Source organism: Orycteropus afer, unplaced genomic scaffold, assembly GCF_000298275.1.
Source record: "Orycteropus afer afer isolate SDZICR_OR568_19922 unplaced genomic scaffold, OryAfe1.0 scaffold00014, whole genome shotgun sequence".
Taxonomy (NCBI): Eukaryota; Metazoa; Chordata; class Mammalia; order Tubulidentata; family Orycteropodidae; genus Orycteropus; species Orycteropus afer.
In genome coordinates, this window is record NW_006921601.1 from 22,127,959 (window position 1) to 22,141,766 (window position 13,808).

Below are 13,808 nucleotides of genomic sequence, written 5' to 3' on the forward strand. Positions count from 1 at the left end.
TTGAACCTCCAGCCTTCTGGTTAGCAGTCAAGTGCCTTAGGCACTATGCTACCAGAGCTCCCCATATGTATTACAATATAATAAATATTATATTTGTATGGCCCAGGACCAGGCAGTGTTTTGCTCTGTTGAACATAGGATCACTATGGGTCAGAACCAACTCAATGGCACCTACCAACAGCAACATCATGCATATCTGTATTTATATCTCTCTCTCTCTACACACACACATATATATAGATGTAATAGTCTATAACCACCTCCTCTTTCAGTAGCCACCATCCTCCTCTTGCAGTGATTGTTTTGAATAAAATTTGTCCTTATCTAAATCAAGATTTGTTTTCATTTGGCAATATAATACCATATTTAGCACCATAGCTGTATAATAAGTTTTAAAATCTGGTAGAGTATATTTTTATACTTTGTTGTTACCCCAAGACAAAGTTCTTATTTTAAGGAATTTTTCCTGAGGAAATAATGCAAAGTCTATAAAATAGTTGATATACAAACAAACAAACAAAAACCTACTGCCATCGAGTTGATTCTGACTCCTAATGAGCCCCATTGGGTTTCCAAGGCTGTAAATCTTTATAGAAGTATATTGCCTCATCTTCCTCCCACAGAACAGTTAGTGGATTTGAACTTCCAGCCTTCTTGTTAGCAGCCAAATGTCTTACCTACTATACCCCCAGTGCTCCTTAAAATAGTCAATACTCATCACATTATTTATAAAAATTAAAATTAACTTGCCTAAATTACAACATATTTACAAAATGTAATATTAAGCTGTCATTGAAATGAATGGCTAGATTAGATTAAAATGATGATTCAAGGACAACAACCATTCCAATCAACAATCCTTGAATGATGAAATATAAAAAGGAGATAAGGGAAAAAAACATCTAAAATAGTTCCAAAAAATACCAAAAGGATATACATCAGATAAACAGAAAATCTGAAAAGTCCTAGAAGGCAAAAAGCAGATGAAATTGAATTTACAGAAATACAAGATCAGAGGATACCAAAGCCTAATTTACATGTAGGAGAAACTAATATGAAAATATAGTTTGCCAAATGATTGCAGAGATATGATAATCTTGAGTTAATACATTTAGATATCAGGAACAGGCCTTATGTAAATCATGAGAGTAATTAATTGAAGAAAAATGTAAGACTTGACTAAATATCAATTCTTCCCCTCATTTCTCTAATCGAATTCTTAGTAGCAGTGATATTAGACTCCAACTTGAAGTGCTGATTATAGTAGGAATTCTTGCACAAGGACTCCTGGAGATGCTTGGGACTGGAGAAGCAAAAGAATTTATGATGCACTTCCCAGGATATTTGAGAGCTCCATATCCAGGGCCTAAAGTATCTGTAAACCCCACACTCTACCTTAACTCTAAACACCAAAGAGAAGCTTCCTTCTGTAATCATAGCTTATATTTACATTTAGACAAAGCAAATATTGTTTTAACAATTGAAAAAAAAAATGGAAAACTAAGTGCAAAGTATAAAGTTCTGATATGTGACAGTGTTTCTATCCTTGCCTTATAGGTTTATTATATTCTTTCACGATGTCCTTTTGGTACAGAAGAAGGGAAGAAAAGGTTCGGGATTGAACGACTGCTAAATTCTAACACTTACTCATCTGCTTACCCACTCCATGATGTAAGTGTAAGTTTACTGTGTAAATAGTGGGCCTACTTCTTCCTCTCCCGTATTCACAGATTGCTTGTTGGGAGATGGGATGTTCCATTTACTAACCTCTGATTTTAAAAAAACAAAACAAAACAAAAATAACACCTCACTGCCATAGAGTCAGATCTGACTCACAGTGAGAGGCAGTATCTCTACGGAAGTAGATTGCCCAGTCTTCCTTCTGAGTGGCTGGTGTGTTTGAATCACCAGCCTTCTGGTTAGCAGTCAAATGCCTTAGGCACTACACCACCAGAGCTCCTCCTTGTATGATAGGTTGCTCAATTCTTGTTTGTGTTGAGAAAATCCCCAAAGATTTCCTAACACTAGGGGGAGAACTTTACCTGCTATGCTGAAACTCTTTCTGGCATTAATGCCACTTGAAATTGGGATGTAAATGGAAATTCATTTAAAACAATTACTATATTTGTACTGGGTTTTCTTTAGGACCCATTTTGAAAACAGCAGTTTTACAACAAGAACATTTTAGAATACAATATTTGAAAATTTCTATCTGAATCCCTCTTTGCTCCTTTGTAAAATTTTGAAGCCATATGCATTTATTTATTCATTCATCACGTAAATAACTTGCTTCAACTGTGTTCTGGTTACCTAGTGCCACTCTGACAGGAATATACCACCAATGGATGGCTTGAATAAACAGGAGTTTATTCTCTTATAGTTCGGGTGGATAGAAGTCCGAGTTCAAAGTGCCAGGCTCTAAGGACTGTGTGAAAGCCCCTCCACCTTGGGCTTCAGCTCTGCTTCTTGCTCCCGGCCCACTGAAGCTACAGGCAACTCTTCACTCAGGCAGCTAGTGGCTGCTAAGGCTAACAAGCCCAAGGTCGACAAATAAAATGGCACAGTCCCAATGTTACCAAACCACATGGCAGGCCATTGATTCAAGTCCACTGAAAGTCCCAGAAACAGCAGAGCATGGCAGGCTGCTGAACAACGACACGACTACATCCAGGGTTCAAGTGTGCCATAAGCTAGAGACCATTCCCAAAGCTACTTCTTATGTACTGGAAGCAGACCACATACTCACAGCAGCTACTCAGCTGCTTGTGGTAGATCCCACCATGGAGCTGATTGCCAGTCTCATCATGGGGAATAACTTCCACCAGCTGCCCAGCCACTCAACCAGGCCCAGCTAAGTTGACATACAACTTTAACTACCACAAATTATATGCAAAGTATTATGCTGGAATACAGCTATGAGTCAGAGCTCATAGACTAGGAATTTGTTAGAAACAAAGCATGTACACAACTGCAACACAAGCTGAAGGCTTCATTTCATAAGAAAAACTCAGACAAACAACTGACATTCAGAAGAATTATTCTTCAAGGCTGGAAGATCAAAGAAAACTGCATGTAGAGGATAACGAATTTATTATTTTAAGTATTTCCATTGTTTATTTTCCTGGAGTTACAAACAATCCTCTATTTTCCCTATCAAAGCAACAGCAACAACACAAAAACAACAACAAACTCACTGCTGTTGACTTATAGCAACCTTTCCTTGGGTTTCTGAGGCAGTATCTCTACAGAAGTTGATTGCTTAGTTTTCCTTCTGAGGAGTATCTGGTGGGGTGGGTTTGAACTGCCAGCCTTCTGGTTAGCAGTCAATTTTCCCTACCAATGCCTTTAAAATATATCAGTGTAAAAAACTACTGAACTTTATAAATACACACACAAAAGGTATATCTAAAGTACCATCTTGTTTGATGAATTAATTGACCTTCTCATTTGGATATTCATTGTTTAAATTTTGCTATTGCTGGCAGTAGAAATCATGTGGCTGAACATATTATATACACCCCTGTGAGATCATCTGTTAGAGCTTTCATTTCTTTTGTTTTTTATTTTACTCTTTCATACTTATAAGTGAAAATGAAAATCCTTAAAATTTCACCAATGAACAACATTGTGATGAATAGGGAAGAAATTAAGGTTGTCAAGGATTTCATTCTTCTTGGATCAACAATCAATGCCCATGGGAGCAGCCATCAAGAAATCAAACAATGTATCTCATTGGGCAAATCTGCAAAAGGCCCCTTTAAAGTGTAAAAGATGTCACCTGGAGGAGTAACATGCACCTGACCCAAGCCATACTATTTTCAGTCCTCTCATATGCATGCAAAAGCTATATAATGGAAAAGGAAGACCAAAGAAGAATCGATGCATTTAAATTGTGTTTAAAGAATATTAAATATATTATGGACTGCCAGATTAATGAACACATCTATTTTGGAGGAAATACAACCTTAAAAGGAGCTCTGGTGGCATAGTGCTTAAGGCATTTGACTGCTAACAAGAAGGCTGGTGGTTCACTCCTCAGAAGGAAGATTGGGCAGTTTACTTCCATAGAGAAGTGAAGATGGAGAGAGAGGTCATCAGGAGGTACCAACTGCTGGAGAAAGATTTAATGTTTGGTAAAGGAGAGGGTCAGTGAAAAAGAGGAAGACTCTCAAAGAGAAGGATTGACACAGTGACTCCAACAACAGGCTCAAACATAGCAATGATTGTGAGGATGATGAAAACAAAAACAGCACCCAATGTCATCAAGTTGATTCTGACACATAGGGACACTATAGGATTCTGACACATAGGGACAAGTAGAACTGCCCCATAGGGTTTCCAAGGCTGTAATCTTTGTAGGAGCAGACAGCCTCATCTTCCTCTCATAGAGCTGGTGGGTTCAAAATGCTGATCTTTTGGTTAGCAGCCAGATGCTTTAGCCATTGCACCACCAAAGACCTGTCCTTACCACTAGCACATCATAAAGCCAGAATAACAACCTCAATCACCAGTGATTTTAATCTATGCATTTAGGATACAGTGGAGTCATGCTCACTGGGAATGTAATGTTATTAGCTAGCAGTAAAGATTGTTGTAAACTAATTAGTTTTATTTCTTCCTTCTCTTCTGAATGCAAGTTTAGGTATTGATTTTTTTTTATTTGCTTTAGAGAATTATTTTCATACAATACCCAAATAGGTATTATTTTTAAAATTTTACTTTCATTTCTCAAAATTCAGTAGAATTAAGTATGGAGGGAAAGGAAGTTGTAATCTGAATACTTTAAAATATTATTCATTGTCATATGTGCTAAATTTTAAACTAGCTATTCATTCAGTGTTGTCTTCAACAGTTCACTTATCTAGGCAAACAGTTATAAGGAATATTTTGAATGGCTGCTTTGTAGTTAGTATTGTACTAGGTCCTATCAGGTTCTTAAGAGCCAATGTTTATATATATATATATTTATATATTTATACACACACACACACACACACACACACATATATATATAAAGTTCTTTGGGAAATGATTATCAATTATGGCTAGTGACATCAGGACAGGTCCCTGTCATAAGAGTGAGATTTTGGATCACTCACTTAATTCTACTTAGGTTTAATTTTTCCATCAGTAAAAGAAAAGAGTTATCCTATTTGTAAAGTATCAACCACTCATCAGTCAGTTTGTTGTACTATGATGTCTTGCATGTTGCTATGAGGTTAGAGGCTCTGCTATCCATATTTCAAATACCAGCAGAATCACCCATGGTGAACAGGATTCAACAGAGCTTCCAGACTAAGACAGACTGGGAAGAAGGAAGGGGCCATCTACTTGTCAAAAAACTGGCCAATGAAAACCTTATGAATAGTAGTGAAACACTGTTTGATGTGTTACTGGAAAACTTTACAAATAGCCCTGAAATACTGTCTGATAAAGTGCTGGAAGATGTGCCCTTCAGGTTGGAAGGCACTCAAAATATGACCGGGGAAGAGCTGCCTCCTCAAAGCAGAGTTGACCTTAATGACGTTGATGGAGTAAAGCTGACAAGACCTTCATTTGCCGAGGGATCATGAGTCAAAATGAGAAGAGACAGCTGCAAATATCCATTAATAATCAGAACATGGAATGTATGAAGTATGAATCTAGGAAAATTGGAAGTTGTCAAAAATGAGATGGAATGCATAAAAGTTGATATCCTAAGCAATATTGAGTGGAAATGGACTGGTATTGGCCATTGTGAATCGAACAATCATATTATCTACTATCCCAAGAGTGACAAATTGAAGAGGAATGGCATCACATTCATTGCACAACAAATGTTTCAAGATCTATTCTGAAGTACAATGCTGCCAATGATAAGGTAATATCCTTAAAAGGAAGACCAATTAATACAACAATTATCAAATTTATGCACCAACCACTAAAAACAAAGATGAAGAAATTGAAGATTTTTACCAAGTTCTGCTGTCTTAAATTAACCAAACATGCATCAAGATATGTTTATTATTAATGGTGATTGGAATGCAAAAGTTGGAAACAAGGAAGAAGCATTGGTTGTTGGAAAATATGGCCTTGATGATAGAAATGACACTGGAGAGCACATGATAGAATTTTGTAAGACCAACGACTAATTCATTTCAAATACCTTTTTTCAACAACATAAATGGTGGCTATACATGTGGACCTCACCAGATGGAATACACAGGAATCAGGTTGACTATATCTGTGGAAAGAGGTGATGGAGAAGCTCAATATCATCAATCAAAACAAGGCCAGGAGCTGACTGTGGACCAGACTGTCAATCGCTCACATACAAGTTCAAGTTGAAACTGAAGAAAAAACAAATTTTTGAAAGTCAAAATATTTCCTTGATTATATCTCACCTGAATTTAGAGAGCATCTGCAGAATAGATTTGATGATTGAACATTAATATCTGAAAACCAGACAAGTTGTGGGATGACATGAAGAATATCATACACAAAGAAGGCAAATGGTCATTAATAAGACAGGAAATGAAGGAAAGATGAAAATGGATGTCAGAAGAGGCTCTGGAACTTGCTCTTGAACAGACAGTAGCTAAAGCAAATGGAAAAAAAATGATGAAGTAAAAGAGCTGAACAGATTTCAAAGAGCAGCTCAAGAAGACAAAGTAAAGAATTTATAATGAGATGTGCAAAGACCTGGGATTAGAAAACAGAAAGGGAGGAACATGCTTAGCATTTCTCAATTTGAAAAACTGAAGAAAAAATTCAAGCCTCAAGTTGCAATATTGAAAGATCCTATGGGCAAAATATTGAATGATACAGGAAGCATTAAAAGAAGATGGAAGCAATACATAGAGTCACTGTACCAAAAAGTATTGATCAATGTTCATTTATTTCAGGAGGTAGCATATGATCAACAACCAGTGTTGTTGAAAGAAGTCCAAGCTGTACTAAAAGACTAAAAGAATTGGCAAAAAAACAAGACTCCAGAAATTAACAATACCCTTGGAGATGTTTCAGCAAATGGATGCAGCATTGGAGACACTTACTGGTTTATGCCAAGAAATTTGGAAAACAAGTACCCTGCCAAAGGACTGGAAGAGATCCATATTTGTGTGCATTCCAAAGAAAGGTCATCTAACAGTATGTGGAAATTATCAAACAATATCATTAATATCACATACAGGTAAAATTTTGCTGAAGATAATTCAAAAATGGTTGCAGTAATATATTGACAGGGAACTTATAGAAATTCAAGCTGAATTCCAAAGAGGACATGGAATGAAGGATATCATTGCTGATGTCAGATGGTTCTTGGCTGAAAGTAAAGAGTACCAGAAAGATGTTTACCTGTGTGTTATTGACTATGCAAATGCATTTGACTATGTAGATCATAACAAATTACAGATAACATTGTAAAAAACAGAATTCTAGAAGACTTAATTTTGCTCATGAAGAACATGTATAAACTATTACTACAGTTTATACAAAATGTAATACATTCACATTAATGGAATATTACATCTAAATTTAAAAGTTAAGAGAGCATTGGCATCATTCACTAATGTTCTTATAATAGCTGTGTTCATTTACTTCTTTGTCTTTTGCTTTGTCCTTTACGTCCCCTCTTCTTGGCTATCTTTAGGGTCAATATTGGAAGCCATCAGAACCTCCCAGTCCTGTCAATGAGAGATATGTACTCCATAAGAATTGGGCTCGATTTTCCTATTTTTATAAGGAGCAACCATTAAATTTGATTAGGTAAGTTTCTTACACAAAGATGAGGCTGATTAAAAGGTGATGATATGATTTTATTCAAAATAGTATCACATGCTATTTTTACAATTTTCACCCACTATATTTCACAGCTTCTAAATTTTTATATCAACACCTCGATCGGTATTTAATTTGAAGGCAGAATATTCTTGCCAATGTCTCTGAGAAACAATAGAGATACCACACTATTTAAGAGGCTAGGCATTAGTATTATCTGGGAGGTTCAAATCCATGTACTGCCTCTTAGAAGCTATAGAACTTAGTCTAGTTACACAAGTAAAGCTTACTTTTCTCATCTTTAAAATGGGAATAAGAATACTACTTACCTTATGGGGTTATTTGATTATTAAATGAGAAAGGGGCTAGCACTTAGCATTTAATAAATATCAGCTGTTTCAGGTTTTTTATTTTACATTGTGTATTTTCTAATACCAAAAAAAAAAAAAAACACCACCAAACTCACTGCCAACGAGTCAATTCTAACTTACAGTTGACTCTCATAAATTTTACAAGGTTGTACATTTTTATGGAAGCAGATTGCCTCATCTTTCTTGTGCAGAGAGTCTGGTGGATTTGAACCACCAGCCTTTTGGTTAGCAGGAAAATACCATAACCACTGCAATACAATTGCTCCCTATTTTCTTATAACATCCTGGAATTTTGAAGGTAGTATTAATGTATACATAGATATTTGTATGTGTGATTATTGACCTCAGACGCCTGTGAAGATAATTGTTCTGTGACTCCAGTTCTTTTAGACAGTATCATTAGTGAAGTGAGAATACTATGGTTGCATGTCCCTGCTTCCAGCAATAGCAATTCTCCTTATATGTAGAATGATTTCACTTCAAGAGCAACCAGATTAAAGATCTCTTATTATTATTGGTGGCATTTTTCTTGATGATTTATGCTTGTACTGATTTGCTTGCAGGGCAGCACAGCATCCATTTTAAGAGACTCATTTTGGTACATCCGTGCAAATTAAAATGTTATCTCCACAGATTTTTTAAGAAGAATAAGAGGAGAAACTTACACAATAAATAGAAGACAGCTAGCATACATAAGTTGGTGCTTTCTGTTAATGATTTTCTTTTATGACTTCTTTCCTTGGATGGATGTTTTCATTGTTTTGAAAAGAGATCATTTGATTTTTTTTAAGTTAAATAGCACAGTTTATAAAAAAGTTTATCAAAAAGCAGTTTATCAAAAAGTTTTCAAGTAACAAAGGCTTATGCAAAGTTTTAAGTGATATTCCACCTCCATTACACTTCACAGAAGTAACTACTCATGATTTGATTGTATTCATTCAGTCATATTTGAATGTATGTGCATTAAAAAAACCACATATACAAGCAGATTATTATTTTTTCCTAAAGCCATAGCATCATCATCTACTTTTTATACTGTGGCTTTGTTTTTTCAGTAAATAACATATTATTGGTATCCTTCTCAATGTATGCACGTATCTCTATGTCAAGCTTCTTAACAGAACAAAGGAATACCTTATTACAGAATTTATATAAGCTTTTAATCTATTTTTCTATTAAAAAAAAATTAGGCCATATCCAGTTTTTCATGAATGCAACAATGCTTCTAAGAACAACTGCAAACAAAAATATCATTGTGCCCTTGAGGAATATTTCTATAGGATATCTTCAAAGAAGCAAAGTTGTCAGAATGAAGGTTTACATATTTATACTGAGAATATTTCTTCAACTAATAATACTGTATTTTATGCAAATAATGTGTACATTATACGATTTTGTTTTGTCTTGTTTGTAAATGGTACAACCCCCTCCCATATTAGTTTCCTATGAGTTCTGTGTGCATTATATGTGGGAGAGTGTTTGTTCTGATAACCTAGTGCCACTCTGACAAGAATATACTACAAATGGGATGGCCTTAACAAACAGGAGTTCATTCTCTTACAGTTTGGAGGCGTTAAATCTGAGTTCAGAGTGCCGGGCTCTTGGGACTGTGTAAAAGCCCTTCAACCTTGGGTTCAGCTCTGCCTTTTGTTCCCAGACCACTGAAGCTAGAGGCATCTCTTCACTCAGGCAGCTACTGGCTGCTGAGGCTAACAAGCCCAATCTCGACAAATAAAATGTCACAGTTCTGATGTTACCGAACCACATGGCAGGCCATTAATTCAAGTCCATTGTAAGTCCCAAGGTCGGCAGAGCATGGCAGGCTGCTGAATAATGACACAGCTACATGCAGGGTCCACACGTGCCATAAGCTAGAGACTATCCCCAAAGCTTCTCCTTATATACAGGAAGCAGGCTGCATCCCAAAGGCAGCTACTCAGATGCTTGTGGTAGATCCCACCATGGAGTTGATTGCCAGACTCATCATGGGGAATAACTACCACCAGATGCTCAGCCACTCAACCATGCCCAGCCAAGCTGACATACAGATTTAACTACCACAGTGTTATTATTTACATGGACATATTACATGTAGAAAATATGATATTTAACTATGTACAGATTGTTTCTGCAATAAATAATTCAAAAAAAGGGGGCTGTGAAAACCTACTGATACACAAACACAATAAGTCTCAGTTAGTGCCAGTTTGTCAGTAATATCTTGCTAACTTTTGCTAATTTCCTTTTATAGTATAGAAGAGCTCACAGTAGCTTAAATAAAATAACTCATGCAAAGTTTTTTGTATCTTATTATAATTATTTTTTTATTTATATCAAGTTATATGCCTTTTTCATTTGAATAGTGAACTAATTTTTCTAAAATAAATTTAAAATATTTTAACAGAAAATTTAATGTAAAGAACTGATTGCTAGATATAAAATTGTTAACTAGGTTACTGTAAAGGCAAAAAGGTGGTATATGCAGACAGATATCCATTCAATTAGAAAGGAATTTTAAAGGGACAGTTCAATGGAATTAATATGGAACATGAGAAAAATATTTCATAATCATCTATTTGGGAAATGGAGTTTATACTGAAGTTATGTTGAAGTTTGCCTTCTTTTTGAGCATGTGTAGAAGTGACTATTTAGATTAAGTGCTGTTATAAAATCATATGGAACACACTGTTGGAACTCCAGAGGGCTCTCATCTATCCACCTTGGGATCAATCTTAGTTAGTGCTACTGTAACAAAATTATCACAATTAACTTTAAAGAATAGAAGTTTATTTTCTCACAGTTTTGGCTGCCAAAGTCCAAATCAGGTATCTGTATGACTATGCTCTCTCTGTGGACTGTAGGGAAAGATCCTTGTCTCTTTCAGCTTCTGTAACCTGTATGTTTCTCGACATTCCTTGGATTGTAGATGTATTTTCATACAGCGTCTTCCATCATGTTCATCTCTGTGTCTGTTCTGTTCTATTTATGAGATACCACTTGGAAAGGATTAAGTTTAAGATCCTACTCATTAGCATAACAAAATAAAATGCCTGTTTCCAGATATGGTCACATTCACAGGCAATAAGGGCTAGGACTTCAACATGTCTTTTTGGGGACACAATTCTATCCATAGCAAGAAATGTGGGAAGGCTACGCAGATTTAGTACACTTAGTTCTATATATATATAAAGTAGAATTGACCAGGTTAAAACATAAACCGTATAAACAAACAACAACAAAATATCTGATTTTCTGAGGCAGAGAAAACTATGTGCTCTGGTTTCGTAAGGGGCACTTAGTTTAAAGAAAAAAGAAACAAAACAAAACTTGGTTTTGTGGCTTGAACATTTTTACCAAGTAATGCTGTCCCTTTTCAGCTCCTCATAAGGCAAGAGCTAAACTGTGTATCTCAGACACTTTTTTGTAAGCAGTTGCTTTTCATCTCTCTGATCCCTGTCTCTCAAATCAAAGATCCAAACTTGGAGGAAGATGGAAGTACATACATACAACTCTTACCTAATGTGATCCAGATACTTTCTTCAGTTTAAGAAAGAGAGGTAGAGCAAAAATCCAGGCAGATTATGAGTGTGATTTTGATTTGCTGGATTAATTGCTAAAATTTCTTTTGCAGAATATTCTGCAGTTTATTTCAGAAACTTTTAAACTGTCTTTAAAATTAAGAAATTCTTCAAAGTATCTTATTACTTCAAAATTACAATATAAATTATACTTCCTACTTTTTTTGTGTTATCTTTGTGTGTGTTATCTCTTTTAATCCATATACAAATAGAAAGTCAACATCATCTTGTATTTAAAGATTTGGAAACTAACCTTAGAAAGTTTTGTGACTTTTCTAAAATTACATGGTTAATAATGTTTACAGAGCTAAAATTAGAATCCTAGCCTGCCTGAAAATAAAACCAGGGTTTTATATCATTATTCCAGACTCTGATTGTAATTTTATCCTCTTTCACAGGAAATACTATGGAGAAAAAATTGGCATCTATTTTGTCTTTCTTGGATATTACACAGAAATGCTGTCCTATGCAGCTGTAGTTGGCTTAGCTTGTTTTATTTACGGCTTATTATCAATGGAAGGTGACTCAAGCAGGTAAGTGTACTTCCATTGCCCAAAGAGAGAAAAAGTCTCAATCATTTGCTAATGGGAACTATTATTATCATGATTATTTCCCTGGTATGTGCCTGCAAATATTTCCTTACAGCAGCGGATAACTGGTATTTTTGTGGCCACTGATAGTTTAGTACGAAAAAGGCCCAAATGTAGCAGTTGCTCTCACTTAGCAGTTTGTGGAAAATTTGATTTTAAGAAGATCAGCTCTATAAAAAAAAAGGCTGCTCCTCATAGAATGACTTGAGCTACTGCAGAATTACTTCCTTATTGCTCATTCAGCCATATATGAGAAGCTGAATAAACAGTTGTTATGATAAGAGCAGCTTTGAACTTTCACCAAACACAAATCACTTTTTTTAAAAAACATTTTTTTATTGTGATTTGGGTGAAAGTTTACAGAGCAAATTTCCATACAGCAGCTCACATACACTTTGTCTCATGACATTGACTATAACTTAACACAGTGCAACAGCTCCCCTCCACTTCCTCCCTCCCAATAGTTACCTTTTCTCTGTGTCCATGCCTCCATGCACTCCTGCCCCTAAGCTGTCTCCCTGTGCATGCACAGCCCTTCTTTCTCCCATGATTGTTCTCTCCAACGAGTGTATCTACCTAATGTAAATGTTCAGTTCATATGCCTGTCTTTTGTTCATCTGTAAGCCACAGGAGTAGGTTCAATTCCAGACCTGAAGGGCAGGTAAGGGCCATAGTCTCAGTGGTTCCATCAGGCTCTATCAGACTAGCAAACCTGGTCCTTTTCTCTCTTTCATATTTTTTTTTTTTTTTTTATGATTTTGACTTTTGGTGCACATTGTTCTCCCACTCTATCTAGGATCTCCTACATAGATCCCCCTCCAAGTGGTTGACAGTAGTAGCCAAACATCATCTAGTTCTTCTGGTCTCATAGTCATATAGGCTGAGGATCACATGGTATACCAGTCTATTGGACTAATTGTTTCCATGAATCTTTGGTTTTCTTCATTCTTCTTTGCTCTGGATGAGGAGAGACCCATCCTTGCATCTAGATGGTTGCTTGCAAGCTTTTAAGAGCCCAGTTGCTACTCTCCAAAGTGAAATGTGGAACAATGTTTTGTGTAGTATGTTATGCCAATTGAGCTTGCATGTTCCCTGCAACTAAGGTCCTGAGCCCACAGATCCAACTATTCACTCCCTCTGGGTATCTGGCTGTGGCCAAGAAGTGACTGCAATCTTATCCCTTATTAGGTCTACTATATACCTAGGAATTCTTACAGAACATACAAATAACACTTGTAGAAACATTGTTTGCAAACCCTATACATGGTCTTGGCAAATTACCCCCTCATTGACATACCTAATAGTGGCCTGTCCACCCATATATCCATGTTTGCCTTCACTGACAATGAAGTACTGTTTGTGCAAGAGGGTTCATCTTTGTTGTCTATACCTCCTTTGTACCTCTCTATATCTTCCTCTCCCTCAATGCCACTGTGTTGATCACTCACATTTGGTACATTGCCTTCTCTTCACCCAGATCAATACTTGTCTCTACCTATCTAACAGTGTTC

General features: G+C 36.1%; 1 protein-coding gene across 1 annotated transcript in view; it reads left to right on the forward strand.

Moving 5' to 3' along the window:
* ANO5 (anoctamin 5) overlaps nucleotides 1–13,808 on the forward strand; it is a 134,558-nt gene that overhangs the window by 58,923 nt on the left and 61,827 nt on the right. Inside the window, exons 7-9 of the mRNA XM_007956914.1 lie at nucleotides 1,558–1,671; nucleotides 7,631–7,746; nucleotides 12,106–12,240. Coding sequence (XP_007955105.1) covers nucleotides 1,558–1,671; nucleotides 7,631–7,746; nucleotides 12,106–12,240 — 365 coding nt within the window. The remainder of the gene's footprint in view (nucleotides 1–1,557; nucleotides 1,672–7,630; nucleotides 7,747–12,105; nucleotides 12,241–13,808) is intronic.